The sequence below is a fragment of the Amborella trichopoda genome, chromosome 2 (genome assembly GCF_054954075.1).
Source record: "Amborella trichopoda isolate Santa Cruz 75 chromosome 2, AtrichopodaSantaCruz75HAP2 v2.0, whole genome shotgun sequence".
In the NCBI taxonomy this organism is placed as follows: domain Eukaryota; kingdom Viridiplantae; phylum Streptophyta; class Magnoliopsida; order Amborellales; family Amborellaceae; genus Amborella; species Amborella trichopoda.
The window spans coordinates 60,461,143-60,482,433 of record NC_142337.1 but is presented as its reverse complement, the minus strand read 5'-3'; the positions used below and the strand labels follow the sequence as shown (position 1 = coordinate 60,482,433).

The following is a 21,291-nucleotide window of genomic DNA, read 5'->3' as shown; positions in this document are numbered from 1 at the left end:
CTTTCAAAAATTTAATCAAGAGATGTGCTCATTCCCGTTTGATTTCTCTCTCTAGTTCTAGAAAGAAGAGAGAGAGAGAACTTTCTCTCTCTAGACTCTAGAGAGAGAGAGGATAAATATTTAGTTTTTGCGTTCTAAACGACAGGTCGAAGAAGGGGCTGGCAGGTCTTACTCACGGGCCGGCGCGGGCTCCACCACAACGTTCTCCCACGTGGGACCCACCAAAACAAAAACCCCTCTGCCTTTCCCTATCCGAGCCTGAGGTTGGCACCGAACCAAGATTTGAATATTTGGAACGTTAGGCTCTGAATTATTACCAAACTAACCCCTGCACCATGACAAACCCAATACTTCCTGTGATTTATTTGCTCCCTTCCTCCACAACATAAAACTGAAAATTCACCAAAAATTTTTACCAAATTGTAAGTGAACCCCCCTTTAGCTATCTGTGTGTTCTTTTTTTCCAAAATTTATCTCAGTTTTCAGTGCTAAAAAAATCGCCGGTATCGAGTTCAGTTTGGATTGGGAGGCTGGTGATTCCAGGCCAAAAAAACCTAGAAATCGCCCAAGTATCTCTGTGTTTTTTGTTAAATATGGCTTGGACGGACTTCTTAATTACCCAATTCAAATCTAGCGAATTACCCAATTCAGAAACTTTACATATCTCTTAAATTAAAATCACCAAAACTTCTAAATCCAATCAGGGATTTCCCAACTTTTTACTTTGACATGATTTTTCACCGGAAGCTAAGTAGAAGTTTGTTGAAGTGGAGATGGGTAATCCAACTTGCAAGTCTTTATGTAGTGAGTAGTAGCAAGTAATAACCTCTTCATTAAGCAACCAATGTTCTATTTTGCATTTCTTCCTTTACAACCAAAATCCATTTCGCATCACATGAGCATTAGGGTTTCAAAAATCGCATCTCTGATTCTCTTGGTTTTCTAATTTTTTATATTTGTTGTTAAATACAACCTTCTATGTGACTCTGCAATTGCAATATTTGTATTGATCAAAATAAAACAACAAAGTTACCGATTACCATTAGTCTCTCTCTCTCGCAACATGATGAAAATAAAACTACTTAATTACCAATAACCATTTGTCTCACTCTCTCTCTAAAAGAAAAAAAAAAAGAAGAAAACAATATAAACGTTAGTCTGCCAAGACAAATGCGTGCTCGATATATTCAGAAGTGGAAACTTATTTCTAGAAGGATTTTTGGAGGACGGAGAGAGCAGTTTTATTCCAAAGTATTTGGCTCAGTTCTAATTTATACGTAATAGGGAGTAGTGGCTTTCACACAATCTATGATGGGTTTTCATCTTCCTAGCTTTTTTAAGTACTCCAACCTTTCATTTATTAAAGGACGCGCTTAGCATGCGGCCAAGCCCGTACATGTAGAAATGCGGCGCTTCGTAAAAAAGCTATCTTTCAGATGGATTTTTTGACTTAATTTTTAAGAATATGTAAATCTCTAACTTGGTGATCATGAATATAAAAAATAAATAACTTTTAAAAATTAAAAATAATTATCCTATTAAAAAAACATTTGAACGGTTAGTTTCCATTGTTTTTAGATGGACCACCTATTTGCATTCATCTTAAAATGCTTTACACTTGTGGATTGCATATATAAAAATGCGGTCCAGCCTGTAGGAAACAATTTTACATGCGATAAGGATATTAGTGCAACTCTATAACTACTGAAAATCAAGTGCTTCAGGCTTATAAATATCGAAATTCCAAGCATCTTTAGGCCGTGTGTGATTGTTGGTAGGCACAGTTTACATCTTGAGGCCGTGTTTGATTCCTTGAAGATACGGTTTCAAAAACCGTGCCTTCCATCTTATAGTACTTCCTTATTTGATAACAAAAAAGTTTTATATTAAAGTAGATGGTGCGAAATCCTCTTGTTTTATATTTAGGAAAATTGTTTTATGCGGGCTGGACTGCATGACTACATATGCCGTTCGAAAAGTGTAAAATACCTATTTTAAAAATGAATGTAAGTAGGTGTTTCATCTAAAAACAATAAAAATTAACGGTCCAAATGTTTTCTTATTAAAATAATTATTTTAAATTTTTAAAATTTATTTATTTATTTATATTCATCATCTCCATGTTAGATAATATATGTCTTTAGAAATTAAATCCAAAAATCTATCTTAACACTAAATTTATTAAGAGGCTCGCATTTGAGTCTTGGGCTCATAAAAATCGGGTCCTTATAATTAAGGCCAAAAAAGTATAGACGGCAAGTTCCATAACGGACCATGAACGTGCCACAACCCTCTTCCTTTGAAGGCACGGTTTTCAACACAATGTCTTCCATCAAACATGCCCTTATGTCAATGGCCTCTCGGTACCCTTACCAACATTGGAGAACATATCCAAATTATGAATTATTACTCACATTAAAAGGTGGCCTCTCGTGTAAGGGATTGTCTAAAAGAGGTCATTTATTTTTGGAAAAAGTTCATATAAGGTCGCAACTTTATAATGTAGAGCTAAGGGTGCCCCTCAAAAATCCATCGAAAAAGGTACTTTTAATTTTGAAACACCCTTTGATTGATCATCTCGACATCGAGATGTATGACCATGAAAAATAAAAAGATTTTAAGTATCAGAAATAGTGCATTTTACAACTTATTATCTATACCGTCCATTTTCAAGATTTTCATATGTTTATAGATCTACTTGATTTTAACCATTTTTGAAATTTAAAATTTTATAATTAGATATAAAAATAGATTTTGAGATAATTCTAAAAACATTTTACATCAAAATTATATACCATGATAAAATTTGAAGGCGCACTTTATCTCTACCACTACGGATGCATCCGTACGCGAACTGCACCCTTTATCTTTTGTACAAAAAGGTCAAAATCATTCTTATCGCTTAAATTTCAAAATAAGTGGTTGGAAGAGTGTCATTGAACTTTGAAAGTTTGAGTATCATAAGATTTTTTTAAAATACTAAAACCAGTATTTCAAAAAGCATCTATACAACTTCGAAATTGACTCTGAAATGCCATATAGATTTGGAGGTAGATGATTACCGGTTGAGAAACCACAAAACTGCTCGGGCCTCCTAACTTCTAGTTTCTATTATTGTTTTTGTTAAATATAGCATTGTCTTACTCGAGAACCGTCAAACCAAGCCAATCAGAGTTGGACTACTGCCAAGTGAATCCAATTCTGATTTTCTAAGCATCGGTTGGAATTTGGAACCAAACGATCCTTACCTTGAAACACAAGGAAAAGTAGGTTTGACTTTTTTAAAGCCCAAAAATGATGCGTTTTTATAGAAAAAGCCCTTAAAATTTTCAAATGTGTCTACCATAATGTGTTTTGATGGAGTAAAAACTTGTATTTTATAAGAAGCGTTGTTTGGTTAGTTGTTACCGACCGCTACTCATTTGGCCGTTGAGCATCGACGTGGAGAGATTACACATTTTTAGCTTTTAAAGTAAGTAACGTCGCCTCCACTTCCCTAGAGTTTAAGACAATCATCTCATTATTATTTCATCAAATAAATAACACCTCATCTCAACTTTAACAATTGCCATGAAAAACTTATCATTTACATTCACACGAAGGTCCTTGCTTCATATATACATATGACCAAACCAAATCATCGAACCTTCTCTCTCTCTTCACTTTTTTGGAGTTTGAAGCAGTTATCATACAATTATTTATTCATCAAGTAAAAAGAAACATATTATCTTCATCTTAACCTTCAAGGCCCTTACTTCAAACAAATGATCAAGCCATATCTCTCTCTCTCATTCTCTCTCTCTCACACACATCTATACACACTCTCTGAAGACCAGACCTGGCCGAGCCCGACCCAAATTCTTATGCGGGGCCAGTCCTAGAAATGAACTGTAACTTGTGGCCCAACCCTGTCTGAATTTTGTTGCCCTGCATAGAAATTGGAGCATGCCAGAGCTTGGGCTTTTTTTGGAAATGTCAATTGTCACACACACAAACACACTCTCTCAGAGTCAAATACACATACATGTGTATGAGTTATATGAATTTTTAAGCTCGACTGAGCTGGCTCAAGCCTCGCCTAAAAATTGTTAGGGCCTAGCATGGCTGACTGGAGCCCAACTAATCTTTAGACCCAATAATTGGTATGCATAATGTTCTTTTGGCAAATTTGCGCTTTGGATACTTGAAAACAGAAGATTGAAACACTTATCCTGTCATTTCAATGCATGAGAACAATATTAATGTCTCACCTTGTACTAAAATAAATAGTCTTATTCTATACTTTCCCCAAAAAAAAAAAAAACTGACAAAAGCCTGTCTTGGACCAATTAGCACCCATGAACCTCTCTCTAACACACTTTTTGAGTGTTTCTCAACCTTTGTCTCTAACGGACTCGGTCACCCTCACGCATCAAAGCACAAATCTCAGCACTCCCTCTGTTTGTACCCCATGTCTCATTTACTTTCTCACACTCATTATCTTCACACTTCTTCTCTTTGCTAGATTATCGGTGGGATTCCACCCGGGATGTGGTGGCGCAATATTCAACATCCTAATTGATGTTTCAAAGACTGGTGATTATGATCGGGAATTATCGATCGGAATTGGGAATTGGCCAAGACTAAATTAAAGGTATCCGTACCGGCTCGGTTACCCCCTAAAAAATTCCCTTCTAATAATTTTTAACTTTCTTTAAATATATTTAATATTTTTTTAGGTCCACTCTCAAATATCCTGATAAATCCCTATTTTAATATTTTATTTTTAAATCCTTAATTATGAGACGAGTGTTCGACCTCACTTATCCGAATTTCGAAACACTGATTAGTGTAAAAAAAAAAATCCGTAGTTCAAATTCAATGAGTCCCACCATTAACCTACCCCAAGAAAAAATGCTTAAGGCAGCTCAGACGCCTATTTGAGAAGGGGGAATTTGTCAAAAGAGGCATGGGGCCTCGGGCCAAAGAGACCCTACATAAAATTTCCAATGTGCTTTTACACTATATTTGTCTTGTCTTCTTACCCAAAATACCCATGGTCTTTTCCCATGAAATTCCCCGATATTTTACATGATGAAACAAATAGTTCAACATGATTAAGCCAAGGGTGTTATGGTCACTACGAGCACATCAAAGGTTGTTTTTGGTATTTCAGGGCATGAATTTTGGAATGCCTCAAGTAAATTTTGCGATCAATAGGTTAAAATTGTTCAAAATCTAAAAGTTAGAATTATCGATCCAGTTCAAGAATCGTTTTAGATCAAGTTTCGGGCAAGTATTAATGATTGGCCCTATTCCACTTTAAAATGTCAATCTTCTTCTTTTTTTTCTGCCTTTTATTTCATTGTTATTTAACCCTGAAAGCTGAAACCCCTTTTTAGGTCTATATATTGAACTTTATATTTTTTATTTTTTTGATTTGGTTAAATTGGCAATCTATATTAAGCAATCTACATTTTAAAACATTTGACGAAATGAAAAAACAGTTAGGCGTAAGCGTGGGCGGGAGAAGGGTACGGTGGTGAACGAGTGGGGTCGGATACATGGAATATTATTCAAAAAGTTACCGTTGAATTTTGAAATGAACAAAACAGGTGACGTTGCAGTGTCCCAAAACCCAAGAATCACTGAGGTTACCTTCTTTTTTTTTTTTTGAAGGAAAAAGTTTATACAACCAATACGGATGTAGAACTTAAGGTTACCTTATAATGTAGAACTACGGATGGTCTTAAAAAAATCAATCGGGAAAAAAGTAGTTTTAATGTTGGAAAATCATTTGATTGATCATCTCCGCATCGATATGTATGACTATAAAAAATAAAAAGATTTTAAGTCTCAAAATAGTGCATTTTACAATATATTATCTACACTGTCCATTTTTCAATATTTTCATTTGTTTATAGATCTACTTAATTTTAACCATTTTTGAAATTTAAAATTTTATAATTAGATATAAAAATAGATTTTGAAATAATCTTAAGAATATTTTACATCAAAATTATATACCGTGATAAAATTTGAAGGTACACCTTACCTCTACACCTACGGATGCAACTGTATGCAAACTGCACCTCTTTTTTTAATGATAATAATTTTTTGGAAAGTTGTTTGATGCGGGCTAACCAAATTTCTACAGTATGCGGTCCCACGTATAAAGCATTCATCGTAAAGATGGATGCAAATAGGTGATCTATCTAAAAATAATTGAAACTAATGATCCAAATGTTTTCTTAATAATATTATTATTTTTAATTTTTAATTTTTTTTATTTTTCATATTCATGATTTCCATGTTAGAGATTGCATGTCCTTAAAAATTAAGTCAAAAAATCCATCTAAAAAATAGATCTTTAAGAGGTGACTTGTTTCTACATGGACTAATAAAAATCATGTCCTGATTTTTTTTTAATGATAATATAACTAAGGTTACTTCGTATGCCCAAAAACCTCTAATGCAGTTCAAAAATTCTTAGGTCACATTGTTCGTGTGAAATTGTTTCCTAGAAAATATTTTTACATAAAAAAATTCTTTCATGTGGTCAAGTGTGGGAATATTTTCATACCAATGAGTATTAATGCATATTTTTACATCAATTGGCAACTAATTGATGTAAAAATATTCTCATACTTGACAGCATGAGATAATTTTTTCATGTATAGAAAACATTTTTACGCGAACCAAACATGTCATTGTTGTACCTACATTAGGTGAACTATTTAACATTGTACTCATATTGTTTGATTTAATTTCAAACTAGCTATAAAAAAAATACATGATGATGAGTTGGAATAGTACCAAATGGTATTTAAAAAAATTGGATTGATGACATAGATCGCCTATCCAAAAAATTGATATGGATCGGTGAATCAGCAATTCGAATGTACAATCTAGCTGAGGGAATGAGCCAATAAAACAAATTTAAAAATTAGAGAACAAACAAAAAAAATTGAACTAATACAAAAAAAAGAGGAAAAAGGTGGAGCCAGATCGACCAATTCCCTAATAGAACTTGTTCTTCTTAACAGAATTGACCAATTCCAAATATATGGTGAGCACTAGACCGGTCCCACCAATTGCCGATTCTGAGCCAGATCGACATTTTTTAATATCATGGTACCAAAAGTATAAAATGATAAGTAATGCACCTCTCATGGGTATTTTGTTAAATTTTCCATGCGAGCACTTCTTGAAGTATAAATGAAGAGCTAACACTTGCTAAGGCAAAAGCAGACATTCATCTTACTCCCTCGGCAAATGACTTCCTGGGGAAGACTTTCTTGACATGAAGTTAAACTACCACCGTTTTAAAATCCATTGATTTTTAATACGGATAGCCTACCTCATTGGGAATCCATCGGGAAGAAGTTGGTTCTTGGATGGTATGATTCTTGGCTCGGTTCCTTAAAAAACTTTTTTTATATATTTTTTTTATTTTTTTCTTCCGTTAAACTTATCTATTGTTTTTTAAGTACCCTCTAAATCCCCACCCCATAAACTCCAAATTTAATCTTTATTTAATCTTGGAAAAAGTTTATATAAGGATGCAACCTTATAATGTAGAACTACGAATGCATCTCAAAAATCCATCAAAAAATGTAGTTTTAATGTTGAAAAACCCTTTGATTGATCATATTGACACCGAGATGTATGACCATGAAAAATAAAAAGATTTTAAGTCTAAAAAATAGTGAATTTTACAACATATTATCTATACCGTCCATTTTCAAAGATTTTCATATGTTTATAGATCTACTTGATTTTAACCATTTTTTAATTTTAAAATTTTATAATTAGATATAAAAATAGATTTTGATATATTCCTAATAACATTTTATATCAAAATTATATACCATGATAAAATTTGAATGTGCACTTTACCTCTACAGCTACGGATGCATTAGTATGCCAACTGCACCCTTTAATTTTATTTATTTTCTAATATTTTTCAGATCATTGATTCAAACCGATCTTGATCGTCGATCTAACGATACGCCATGGATCTATGGGTGAACGATCCGCCCCACCAATACTTGCTATTTACAAAAAAAGAAGAGAGAAAAACATTTTCTCAATAACCAAACACCTAGATTTGATTATCAAAAATTGGATGGCCTGCGTGAGAAACCTTGGGGCTTAGTGTTTTTTCATGCAGGACCATGATATGTATACAATAATCCTCTCTTTCAAGGTTGGTCGCATGGTCGATTTGATCACATCAGCAAAATTTTGGGGTCCAAGAAATTCTCCTAGTGGGTGGATCTAATCTTTTCAAATAAGTGAATAGGGTGCAGTTTGTATAGAGCTTAGGCTCTAAACAATAAAAGAGCCTACTTTCAAATAGTATTGATGTGATTTCAACGCTGGAAATCTTTTTGATAGCTTCAAAATATATAGGATTATTTCTCTTAGAATATATTTTAATCTTTATTTATAAAGTTTAAAGCTTAAAAAATAGTGTAGATTGAGAGATCTATGGAAACTTGAAATCTTGAAAATTGATGGCCCAAAAATGTATTATAAAATAAACTATTTTCAAAAGTTGAAATCTATTTTTTTTTCATGTCCATGCATCTTGATGCCGAGATGATCAATTTGAGAATATTTGGGCATCAAAATAACATCTTCTAGTGAATTTTTTGAAGTAGGCTCGAATTTGATTGTTTAGAGCCTCGCTCTATATAAACTTTTCCCTAATGAATAAGTGTCTGCCTATTAGTTATATGTGTGCGGACCTTATTCTACATTTGTGTCCCCTTAGGCATAAACCATCTATCAAAATGGTCTTTCTAAAAAAAGATAAAAGCAATTCTCTAAATATTTCACTAAAATTTTTATTAATTTATTTTTACATATTAATGATCTCAGTGTTAGATATTATATATTCTTTTGAAATTAAGGGCAAAATCTCTTTAGAAATTAATGGAAAAATTCATTTAAAAATAGATTATTAAGAAAGGCGCATTTCTACATATGAGTCCGGGAACTCATAGAAACATGTCCCTAATTAAAGATTACCAGTCATATATACGAGAGATATCCGCAGTTGTCATCGAAGTTTGTGAAAGAAAACTGTACTTTGATAAATAACACATCAATCTCTGTCCCCATCGGGAGGTTGGTTAGGGGTGGATTGATTGCAAACTTCTCTTTCCTAGATGGTCAAGTTAATTGTTGGAAAGTTTTCCTACTCAAATTATCTTAAGAAAAAGGGTACAATGAGAACATTTGTCCTTGGGGATTGTGTGCAATGAGATCATTTATCTCGTCCGTAAGGTAGCTACAATTATGTACAACTATTTGATGTGCAATATGCGTGTCACAATGTTTAATTATGGATCTGTCATAAAGTTTGAGATTTTTTTTTTAAAGTTTGAGTTTAGTCAACAGAACAAATTTAATCATTTAATTTTACATCTAATGATCAAGACTAATTGTGACGCTATGTATTAAAGATAAAAGATTGTCTACAAAAAAACCATTTATCTTTTGTATGTAGAAGTCACAATCATCCTACCTCATTAAATGTCAAATTAGATGGCTCAAGGTGAATCACAAAGTCTAATAATTATTTTGTTGGAACTTTCTATTAAATAACACTCTTACAACCACCCATTTTGGAATTTAAGGGACAAGAATGCTTGTAACCTCTATGTACAAAAGATAGATGATCTCTTTATAGACAATTCTACAATTTGTTTTTCAAAATAACTTCAACAGTTAAATCTATTTTAGAAATTAGAAAAAAATCATAGAGATATCTTGGATTCTTGAAAAAGAATAATATAAATATGTACTGTTGTGGGAAAGGGTGTGGTTTGCATAAGGTTGCAACCTTGAACAATCAAAAGAAACGATGCAATTTTAGTTTTGAAAATACTTAGAATGCTGCAAAACTCTAAAAATGATTCAAATCAAGCATATATATGAATATGTGAAAATCTTGAAAATGGACAGTCTAGATAACGTGTTGCAAGATCTATTATTTTTGGGGCTTGAAATTTTTTGTTTCTTCGTATCTATGCATCTCGATGCTGAAATGATCAATTAGATGTTTTTCAAACATCAAAATAGCCTTTTCCGAATTATTTTTGAGGTGCACTATAATTCTATACTTTTAAAGCGTCAACCTTATATAAACTTTTTCCTTTCGAAAATAGGCAAGACTAACATAACCATTAAATATTGTAAGATCTAAATTTTTCGTACAGAGCGCATCCATCAAGCTCCCTTGAGAGCATACTATACAATAATTCGAGAAAAATAAATTCTTTTTTAGAAGAACTCCGACAAAATAATTTGTTGGAAGGATTTTTTAGATCCAAAATTTTGGAATCCATCTAAATAGAACTAAATAAATATTTTCAAGAAAGAAATCTCGATTTTAAGTTTTTGAACATCTAGATATTTGCCTTCTAAAATTAAACCATTCATGTTCAATATTGAGATGTAATTTTCTTAAGCACGTGGAAAGTACAAGTTAATTTTTTTATCTGTTTTGACTTTGGCCATTGGTTTCTAGATATCACATCTCCAATTTTGAGATTAAAAAAAAAATACCCCTGACTTGAGTTTTGCTCCTAAATGGACGGTTGCTCCCATTGGAGCATGAAATCTTCACTTTTGCATATATCATTCTTTAGATACAATATGGGAAATAAAGTAAAGATAGTCTAATAAATTGTTTTGTTTGATCCTAACTTTGGGTAATACTAAAGTTTTTCGTAAATTTTACTAGTTTTGGTATACTTCTCCTAATGAAGAACATGAAAACTTTCCACTCAACAAAATTAATTCCAAAAGTACTCTAAAATTCCTTTGATCTTATTTTTGGAAAATCATAATCGCATATCGAGAAAAATCCTGAAATCTTTGCCAAAAAGCCAAAAGCCAACCAGTAAGGGTACAATCGGCATTAAGAAGTGGAAAAGAGTAAAGGCGTTATTATTCGGAATCGTGAGGGCAAATTAACAAGGGCTTAACCCCACAAGACGGCAGAGCGAAGGAAAAGGCATGGGTAGGGTTCTGACCCGAAGGAAGAGGTTCGTAATATGGACCATGGCTTAGGAGCTAGGCTCGGAAGTGCTTTTGAGTGCAATATAGAGAGAGCGACCAGGGAAAGAGATCTTCAGCGATGGCGTAACCAAAAAACGCAGAGAAAATATACACAAAAACGCTTTTTCTTTTTTTGGGGACTTTTTCTTTTTGGAAACCCTAATTTCCCCTTTTCCTATGAAAATATTCTCTTCTCTGAAAACCAGGGAATATGTATTAGTGAATTTTGGGAGAAAAGGAAGTCTCCATTAATCTAGAGTCCAATTTGTTCAGGGAATTCGAGTTTTCTTCTCATTTATGGGATTAAATTTCACTACAGATCGAGAATTCTTTTGGGTTTCCTTAATTTTGAATGTTTTGATCTGATCAATGGAGGTCTAGAGGTGATTCAGTCGTTTTGGTTTTGGCTTCAGCCATTCTCGATTGCGAAGAAGGCAATGGCGCAAGAGGGTTTGAGTTCGATGGAAATGGCTTTGGATTCAAACCCATTTATGGTCTCCTGCACTTCTGTAATGGAGGATGTGATTCAGCAGACCAGGTTGAGTGATGTTAACTTGGCGTCGAGAAAAGCAGAGGAAGCAGGTGCTCTCTCACCCACTTTCTCTATCCATCTATTGGCTCGTTTTTTCTCTTTCGGAGAGAGAATGCTCCATTGCTATAATATGTTCAATATGGTTGGTTTAACACTCTCGGAGGATTTCATGAATATTTTCTGTTTTTTGCTTCTGTTTTATTTTTTTTATTATTGTTGTTTAACTTGAAGATAATGGATTTTCTTTATCATCATCACATTCTTCTTCATTTTTCTCGCTTCTGCCTCTCTATCTCTCTGTTCCCTTGTTGCTTCTGTGGAGAAATTTGGAATGCAGGTCATTGCAGGTTCGAACTTGCGGTTTCTGTGTTTTTTTTCGCTTTCTACTAAATTGCTATTTTTAGATAAGGCGTTTTGTCTGGTTTCCTTTTGTTGTGAGTCGTTCCCTTGTGTTTTTGAAGTGGAAAGTGCAGAACAAGTGAAATTAGGCAACTCTTACTGTTCTTCTCTCGTTCTATAAGGCAACTCTCTATCCCTCTCTCTCTCTCTCTGAATGAGGCAAGTGTTTTTTTGCATTTGGAATCTCTCTCCTCTCTCTCTCTCTCTCTCTCTCCCCCCGTTTTTTTCTCTCTACGGAACCCTCTGGTTTTTGCACTTTTTTTTCGTTATTTCCAATGCAGCATCTTTTTTAAGCTGTTAATTTTTTTAAAAAGTTATTTTACCATCATATTATTTTCATGTTTTTTTTCTATGTAAACGTGCATAACGAGTTCAGAGATTTTTTTTTTGGGGGTGGATAAGATGTTTGTTTTTTCTTACGTTAAACTTAATTGCAAAGAAAATCTTGTTACCGTTTTCCTATTTTCCTGAATCATCTTCCTGAAATTCTTGTTACCACATTTCTTTTATAGGAAATTCTGAATTTTCTTTCTCGTTTCTCCATTTTTTGTGATCTGTTTTCTTTAATTTCTTGTGGGAACAGAGAGGAACTGTGAAGGCCCATTTATTTTTTTCAGTTCCATTGGAAAAATTTCTCAACTCATCTAAAAATTTCTTTTTTGAAAATTTTTGCTTTCAAGCACCTGCCTTTTCCTCTCATGTTTGCCTCAGATCCCACAAGGTGATTTTTCTCGAATTTTTACTTTTGACCAGTTATTCACACCAAGTAAGCCATATAGGTTTGAAAATCCACCTTCACCCTTTCATTATATTCAAATTAAGAGTGTTTGTTGCAGCTTCGAGAAGGTATGAAGCAGCAGGTTGGCTTAAGAAGATTGTGGGAGTTGTTGGATCGAGGGATTTGCCCAATGATCCCTCTGAGGAAGAGTTTTTACATGGATTACGAAATGGGTTAATCCTCTGCAATGCCATCAACAAAGTCCAACCTGGTGCAGTTCCTAAGGTTTACTGCATGCCTTTTCCTCTCTTTTTAATTTAAATAAACTTATCTTCTTTGTTCCGTCATTTGGTTAGTCTACAATCATGAAATAAGATAAACTTCTTAACAGTTGGAAAATCAACAATTTCCTTAATTGATCAGGTAGTTGAAAATCCAACTGCTGCAGTTCCTCCTCCAGATGGGGCGGCTCTTTTGGCATATCAATACTTCGAAAATGTGAGGAATTTCCTTGTAGCAGTGCAGGAGATGAGGCTTCCTACATTCGAAGCATCTGATTTGGAAATGGTGATACTCTTTATTATATTGAGTATTATAGGAGAACTAAGGAACTATAAGGAAACTATACCTTCTGCTAGTGGTGAATCATATATATGGCACTGAGTTTCATCCAACTTCAGTTCCTGGTGGTGGAAGCTAGAGATTATCTGCACCAAGTTAATGTCTGAACTATGATCGATCTCCACCCTCCGTTATTGGTACCAGGTGTTGGGTGTAGTGGTGTACATACTTGAATGGTTACGCTACACTTTCCCATTTGGTCACTCAGTTTTAGTGCCCCTTCTTTCTCTAGGATCACTGGTATAACTGAACTATCTTCCATGGGTAACCAATCATACAAAAACAATTTTTTAAAATTGCTTTGTTTTTTGCACCGCTTTTATGTTTCGGCCAGTGATTTTAAAACCGGTGACTCAGGCTTAGATAGTGAGTCACTTCAACCCAGCAGGATGCTGTGCTGGGTTGGGATGGAAAACACCAAAACTCTGGCAAGTCTTGACAAGTCCTTGTCTGCTGGGTCCAGATAGAAAACACCAAAACTCAGGCGAGTCTTAAAAATTCCTGGTCCCCCTGCATTTTTACCCTTGGACTCGGCTAAGTTGGACATCCAATATGGCCAAGTTGTGGTTGGCTTTTGTTCAAGACCCTAGCAAATCGAGCCCTAGTCCTTCATTTCGAACTGTGGTTTCAGTTGATCTAATTGTTAAGCTTTCCTCATCTCTCTGTTTTCTTTCAACTGGGAAAATTTTGCTGTTTGTTTTGTTAATGCAAACGATGTTTTATTGAGGTATTTTATTGATGAATGTTTCAGGGAGGGAACTGTGCGAAGGTTGTGAACTGTGTCTTGGGTCTTAAATCCTACAGTGATTGGAAGCAAACTGGCGGGAATGGGATGTGGAGATATGGAGCTAATTCTAAGCCACCGACCAACTCAGGAAAATGTGTTGTAAACGTAAAGCCTTCCAAAAATTCTGATCCCTTCATGAATTCATTGTCAAAGAACTTGTACCAAACTGATCCAAGTGGTCCACAGCAAATGGATGACAAAGGCCAAAATGGTTTCTCATTATCACGACAGAATTCAAGTGCGAATCTTTCTTTAGATTCTACTGAAGTGGTATGGGTCGTTATTCTTAGATCCTTAATTTTCAATCATATAATTTTCATGTATGTGTTAATTCACAACACACGCAAACAAAACTACCCACTTTCACAAGGATTATATGATTGAATGCTACAAATCTCATTTTTCAGACTCCTGGTTCTCATTCTTTAAATACGCTGGTTCGCGCTGCTCTCTCAGATAGGAAGCCCGAGGAGGTTCCCTGTGTAAGTTGACCTTTTGCCAATAATGATTATCAAAAGAATTCTGCTAGATGCAATTATGCAATTTATTTGTGGGCTTTGCGTGAATGCACCTTTGTTTGATTAAAATGATGCATTTTCTTATGCCATCTTATGTTTGTTTTTAGCTTGTGGAATCCATGCTTAGCAAAGTCATGGAAGAGTTTGAGCGCCGTCTTGCAACCCAAAGCGACCAGGTGAGATAATTTTTTAACCAGTAGTTCACTTTGTAAACATTAGGGGAATCAGTCAATGGCCTTATATTGGCTTTGCATTTGCTATGGAACTTAACAAAAATGTGTTCTCTTATTCTCTATGATCATTACTCTTTGAAAATATGTGGCGCTTTCATTTCTTATTATATATAAAAGTAGTTCTTATTTGCTGCTTCTCATTTTTATGTACATAGGTGTGATTTTATACCCGTAAGTGTAATTTTGGGGAATTTGTTGTTTTTGCAACAGCTCAAAACAGTTCTTAAGGACTTGGTTGCATCTGGTGACAAGAAGTCCCTTCCCAAAGCTAAGGTCTTGGCTGCTCTTGCCGCCGCTTCCAGAGATTTGAATGTATGTTTAGTCTTACTGAATGACTATCTTTTTTTATTTTTCTCCTACTGTCCAACTTTATGACAACAGGCATATACATCACTTGCCAAATGCAAAGATTTAAGCAGACGAAAGTATATGCTTGAGATTTCCCGATAACTTTATTATCTTTTGTAAATTATTGTAATAGATGGAAATCAATGAAGAAGATGGCACATGCCTCTATGTTTCTTCAACCCCACCAGCCTATAAAGAGGAAATGGATCATCGGGCTCTAAGACAAAAAACACTCTTTGATCAACAACAAAGAGAAATCAAGGTATATATTTCATAATTTTGCTCTGATTTTATTCTCTAGAGGAAATTTTTAGACAAAACGGAGGCTGAGCACCCCTTATACTATACAAATGTTGCAGGAACTGAAACACATTCTTCAAACCACTAAAGCTGGGATCCATTTTATGCAAATGAAATACTCTGAAGATTTCTATATTCTTGGTATGTTCCCAAATAATCTTGTGTCCTCGTTATTAAAAATGTGCCCATCTTGCTGCTTTGTTCCCTTCATGATGTTTCCTATTTGTTATTATGGAACAGAGAGGCATCTCTGTGGTCTTTCCCGAGCTGCATCAGGCTATAATAAAGTCCTTGAGGAAAATCGGCATCTGTATAATCAAGTCCAGGATCTTAAAGGTCAGTCACTGAACGTACTGGGAATCCTAGTAATAGTTTTGATATGGTGACTGGGCATTTATACATATTTGGTTGCACTATTTTTGTAGGAAGTATTCGGGTTTATTGCAGAGTGAGGCCCTTCTTGCCTGGTCAAGCAAGCCGCTCAAGCACTGTGGATTACATTGGTGATGGAAATCTCACAATCTTGAACCCTTTGAAACAGGGGAAGGATGCCCGTAGATCATTTAACTTCAACAAAGTGTTTGGTCCATCTACAACTCAAGGTTGGTGATGGTTTCTTTTATGTGTTTGTTTTTGTACTTTTTTCTGTGGACGTGACATTGAGAACCCATTAGTTTTATCTCTATTGATAATCCTTGAGAAAAGTCCCAGAAAAACTAGATTTCAGTCTTCCCAGTTTTAGACAATTATCTAATTTTAATCTTTAAATAATTATTTTTTGAAATATTTTGTGGGGTTTTGACTGTGTCTATATTATGATAGCGGAGGTGTTTGCGGATACGCAACCTTTGATTCGGTCTGTTTTGGATGGGTACAATGTTTGTATATTTGCATATGGGCAAACTGGTTCAGGGAAAACCTACACTATGGTATGCCATTCGTTTCTTTAATCCTGCAATGAGCAATCTTATTGAACCATGATGACCAGTGCTGATCTCTTTTTACCCTTCCTCTTTAGAATGGTCCTAAAGAGATCACAGAACAAAGCCGAGGGGTCAACTACAGGGCATTAAGTGACTTATTTTGCATCTCAGAACAAAGAAGAGACACTTTTAGCTATGAAGTTTCTGTTCAGATGATTGAAATTTACAATGAACAAGTTAGAGATCTCCTTGCTGCAGATGGTCTCAACAGGCGATATCCTTTCCGAACCTTTCTTGTTTTTCCAATGTTCTTCCCTTCTGAGTGAAGTCCAGTTTAAGTTTAGTCTAGACTTTTCTTCACATTATTTTCTTGACTTGGAAATACATTAGAAATTCGTAATAACTCTCAGCAAAAGGGTCTTAATGTTCCTGAAGCAAATCTGGTACTTGTTACATCAACATCTGAGGTGGTTGAACTGATGAACATAGGGCATAGAAATCGGGCTGTCGGAGCAACTGCCTTGAATGACCGTAGTAGTCGATCTCACAGGTCTGAATATCTAGAGCTCTCTCGCTCTTTCTCCCCCTCTCTCTCTCTCTATTATGGTTCTTATAGTTAAGAAGTTCCTTCTTGTTGGTTAAATATTGTTGGAATTGTTTGCAGTTGCCTGACCGTGCATGTTCAAGGGAGAGACATGACATCGGGCGCTGTTCTAAGGGGATGTTTGCATTTAGTTGACCTTGCCGGAAGTGAGAGGGTCGACAAATCTGAGGCTACGGGAGAGAGACTAAAAGAGGCCCAACATATAAACAAGTCTTTGTCAGCTCTTGGCGATGTAATTGCCTCTCTTGCACAGAAAAATGCCCATGTTCCTTACAGGAACAGCAAACTCACCCAATTGCTCCAGGACTCACTTGGTATGTAGAAAGAAACATCTCGCATAAATTTCTTCCTTTGTTGATCTATGGTAATGTAGCATATTTTTAAATATTCATTATCAATTTTATTAACTATCAAGAGAATTGAGGAATGGTCTCAAATAGGTGGCTAGGGTGGAGGGATGCCCCAATTTAATGACTTGAATTCCATTCCTACCAGATCCCAAGTAAACAATCAAAAACAACAGAATATATCAAAAGAGTTTCTCGATTTTTGTTTTCAGGGGGTCAGGCAAAGACCTTGATGTTTGTTCACATAAGTCCTGATGTTGAAGCATTTGGAGAAACTACTAGTACACTCAAATTTGCAGAAAGGGTTGCCAGTGTTGAGCTAGGTGCTGCACGTGTAAACAAGGAGAGTGTTGATGTTAGAGAGCTCAAAGAACAGGTTTCTTTTCTTCTCAGTTCCCTATATTTTCCTATTTCCCTTATAAATCAAATGATTTTTCTTTACTCTTTTGCTTTGTTTTGGAACTTCAAGGCTTTTAAATACTGTGTGATTGGCGAAATGATTTTAGGTTGCTAGCCTTAAGGCAGCATTGACAAAGAAGGAAGGAGAACAGGAGCAGGTAAGAAGTGCAAGATTGAGTCCTGAGAGACAAAGGATAAAGGGTAGTGGGCCATCGCCAATGCATTCAAGTCGACAAAATGGAGATGTGCAAGGAGTGGTCAGTAACCACAGGCTGCCCATGGAAGAAGTGGGAAACATAGAGGTAACTATTTCTTGCTCCAGTCCATGAGCAGTTGCGTCAGAAATCAGTGGAAGATTGAAAAAACATTTACCGAGTTTATATGCTTGTATAACCACTATACAAACACATGTGCATTTATGTTTTGTGGGTGTGCATATGTGTGCCCATTTTGTGCAATTCCTTTAGAAGCATTTCTACATTTTGGAAAAGCACCGATGTTTATTTTCCCATGTCCACATAGGCCAGAGAGAGAGAGAGAGAGAGAGAGAGAGAGAGAGAGAGAGAGAGAGAGATAGAGAGAGAGAGAGAGAGAGAGAGATAGAGAGAGAGAGAGAGAGAGCCATGTTCGCCAGTGGACTATGGGACATCAAGCAGTCGAAAACCGTTTATTTAAGATGATCAAGCTATTTAGTTGCCATCGATTTGTATGATTCTGGATTCTAGTTAATTTGATCATAAGAACGATCATGGTCATAGCCTAAGCGCAACTGTTCTCTAAAATTTTAAGAAAATGGCTAACGAGGTCATCAGATATTGCGTCTGCTTTTATGCTTTCTTTCGGCAAGCTTGTATCAGGTTATATTTGTTCTCATTCTTTATCAATCTTCATCTAACTAGTATTCGCTTCCCGTAGGTTCGAAGCAACATCACTGCTAGACCAAAGATACCAAGCTTTGACCCTCCAGATTTCTTAACACAATTGAACTCACCACCATGGCCAGATAGTGGCTTGAAGAATGAGTTACAGAAGAGAGAGGAGAGAGAAATGGGTTCTCCAGATTGGGTAGACAAGGTGATGGTAAACAAACAAGAAACAGGCTGGGAAGGCGAAAGTCCAATGCCAGATATCTTTTACCAGAAATACATAGCAGATATGAGAAAGATATATCCAGATCAACAGTATACCTGTCAACCTGATGATATCAGTAGGTTGAGAAGCAGGAAAGCCAGCCAAGACTTTGAAGATAATATGCTGAGGAGTAGCAGCTATGAGATGGCAACAACTGATGATTCGGACGAGATAGAGATAGAAACAAGTGATTCTTCAGAAGCTGATTTGTTGTGGCAATTCAATCTTCCAAATAATGTCACCACTGGTAATGCTACTTCGGTGATGAATGTGTTGGGATCAAAGATCAAGAAGCCTCAACAGAGGCTCGTGAAGAGCCCCAATAAAAGGTAACTTATTTAGGAAATGTTGAAAATGATTAGTTATTTTTCTCATCTCTGAGCTCAGGGAGCTTGCAAATCTTATTTTAGTTTCATTAAATGAGCTCATATTTTATTTTCTTTTAATGAGCTCTCAATGATGGAACTGCCACTTGGGTTATTTTAACATTGCAAACACCTTGCTCTCGGGAAGTTCTTTATGAGATAGTTATCAAGAGTTTAAGACTCAGGAAACGATCACAAAATCTAGTGAAAATTAGAGAAGCGAGTAGGGAAATCTAATAACAATTGGAGATATTGAAAAAATGAAGAAAACAATGTTGAAAAATTCAGCCGGTTCCCTAGGCGGGCACGCTAGGCACGCATGCTCTTGGGCGTGTGCATAGGGGAGCCCAAGGCAGAGGTGGCCGCCTAGGTGGCCAGGGGTCCTAGGTGCCCGGCCACCTAGGTGGGTGTGCTCCTAGGCTCCTGGCCATCTAGGCAGTCAGGATCTGTGGCCATGTAGGCAGCTGCCTTCACTTTTTCTTCAAAAGCAATACATTTCCTAGGATTTTGCCTTACATTCTGAACTCATATTTTTCCATGATTGTGTTATTCGTGTAACCTTGTTTCCTTGTAATGTATTAGTTTAGCAAACAATACAGATTTTGTGTAATAAGTTACAAATTTACCAAGGATTTCACTGGACTAGCTCCATAATTTCTATTTTATTTATTTAAAAAAGCTACATATTATCTGATTTTGCTCTTCCTTTTATGGTCAGGAATCCGAATCAAGCACATGGTCCTTCACCTTCTCGTAAACTATCAAATGGTGGTCCAGCACGCACTGGAAGGCAGCCGGTTTCTGGCGGAGCTGACGGGAAACGCCCATCATCAGGTGGAAAGTTTGGAGTAAATGGAAAGTGAATGATAAAGTCTCATCTTCTTCAAAAAGAAAAAGAAAAAGATGGAAAAGAGAGATAAATATTCTTAGAGCTTTGGTTTTTGTTTCCAATTTCTTCGTCTTTTTACGCAGCAATCATTCCAGTTGCTTTGTATTTGTATGGGTGACCTGGCGAGCTATATTCATCTGTGTATTCCTTTATTTTTCTTTTTCATTTTTTTGGTGTTCTTTTTATCAAAGGAAAATAAAGAAAAGAGAAGAAAAACTGGAACGGTGAGCGTAGGGTTGGCTGTGTGGCTTTCTCATAAATCTTGTATTTACTCTTTCAATTTATTGTTATTATTAGTATTATTTATATCTTGTAGTATATAATGTTGGGCTTTCCATTTTGGAAAAGGTTTCTGTATTTCCTGGACATCATATAAGATCTATGCTTTCCCTACCATCTAGCTGTCCAATTTTGATTAAGAGAGTCACTCATCATTTGATCTTAGATTCGACGTCTCAAAGTATTTTATTTTTAGTTTTTTTTTTACAAATTTTATGAATATGAAATTTGGTACGCGTCATCTTTTCATTGGGGCGCACTTATAAAAAATATTAAAAATATTTTTTTGATAAAATATAATGATCAAACTACCTTTTGAATCTTTTAAGCGTATTTTGATCATTTTATTTTATTGGAAATATTTGTTTTTTATTTTTTGCTAGTGCGAATTTAATAGAAGATTGGTCGTCTAAAATTTGATGTCAAAATAGTTTGTAAAAAAAAATTAAAAATAAATCAAAATATATAAGTTTTATGCTACATGGAAGCATAAAAAGCTTGCCCTTCTAATTTTTCCTTATTTTCTCAATTAGTCGCGATGATTCGGCGGTTTGGAGTTGTTTTCAATATTTAAATTGCTGTCCTCGCAATTTCAAATTCAAATTAAGAGTGGGGAACAACCTTCGACGGTCTTCTGTTGTGTTCCATGTGTACGTTCCAGATCTTCGGGATTGAATATTCAAGGGTCTAGATTTTACATGCTTGAAAAAAAAGGAAGCTACTCACGATTGTTGGGTGAAAATGAAGAGCGTTTTTACTCGTATATTCTCGATGCCATCCAAGAACCCAGTATGTTTGTGGCGGTACTCCCGTCATGAACACAGCGTGGTAGTCAAAAAATATGCA

The 21,291-nt window shown here is 35.4% G+C and overlaps 1 protein-coding gene across 3 annotated transcripts; it reads left to right on the top strand.

Annotated features, from left to right (window-relative positions):
• Nucleotides 1-11,127: 11,127 nt before the first annotated feature.
• LOC18445135 (kinesin-like protein KIN-14F) lies at nucleotides 11,128-20,562 on the top strand. Of its 3 annotated transcripts, none has more exons than XM_088859089.1 (19): nucleotides 11,128-11,634; nucleotides 12,820-12,986; nucleotides 13,125-13,268; nucleotides 14,074-14,379; nucleotides 14,517-14,591; nucleotides 14,735-14,803; nucleotides 15,071-15,172; nucleotides 15,342-15,470; nucleotides 15,568-15,649; nucleotides 15,749-15,844; nucleotides 15,934-16,110; nucleotides 16,331-16,437; nucleotides 16,527-16,707; nucleotides 16,819-16,981; nucleotides 17,096-17,349; nucleotides 17,595-17,758; nucleotides 17,889-18,083; nucleotides 18,697-19,241; nucleotides 19,996-20,562. In XM_088859089.1, exons 1-19 carry the CDS (start codon nucleotides 11,490-11,492, stop codon nucleotides 20,138-20,140), a joined length of 3,246 nt encoding a protein of 1,081 aa, XP_088715215.1. In that variant the 5' UTR covers nucleotides 11,128-11,489; the 3' UTR covers nucleotides 20,141-20,562. The 3 variants fall into 3 exon arrangements, with proteins under 3 accessions (XP_088715215.1, XP_088715218.1, XP_088715217.1); XM_088859092.1 differs by having other exon boundaries at nucleotides 13,125-13,562; XM_088859091.1 differs by lacking the exon at nucleotides 13,125-13,268.
• The last annotated feature ends 729 nt before the right edge of the window (nucleotides 20,563-21,291 follow it).

Coding starts and splice junctions, on each gene's coding strand:
- LOC18445135 (XM_088859089.1), top strand. CDS start 11,490: ATGGCGCAAGAGGGTTTGAGTTCGATGGAAATGGCTTTGGATTCAAAC. Junction 15,845..15,933: donor TCAAGTCCAGGATCTTAAAG/GTCAGTCACTGA, acceptor CTATTTTTGTAG/GAAGTATTCGGGTTTATTGC. Junction 16,982..17,095: donor CGTAGTAGTCGATCTCACAG/GTCTGAATATCT, acceptor AATTGTTTGCAG/TTGCCTGACCGTGCATGTTC.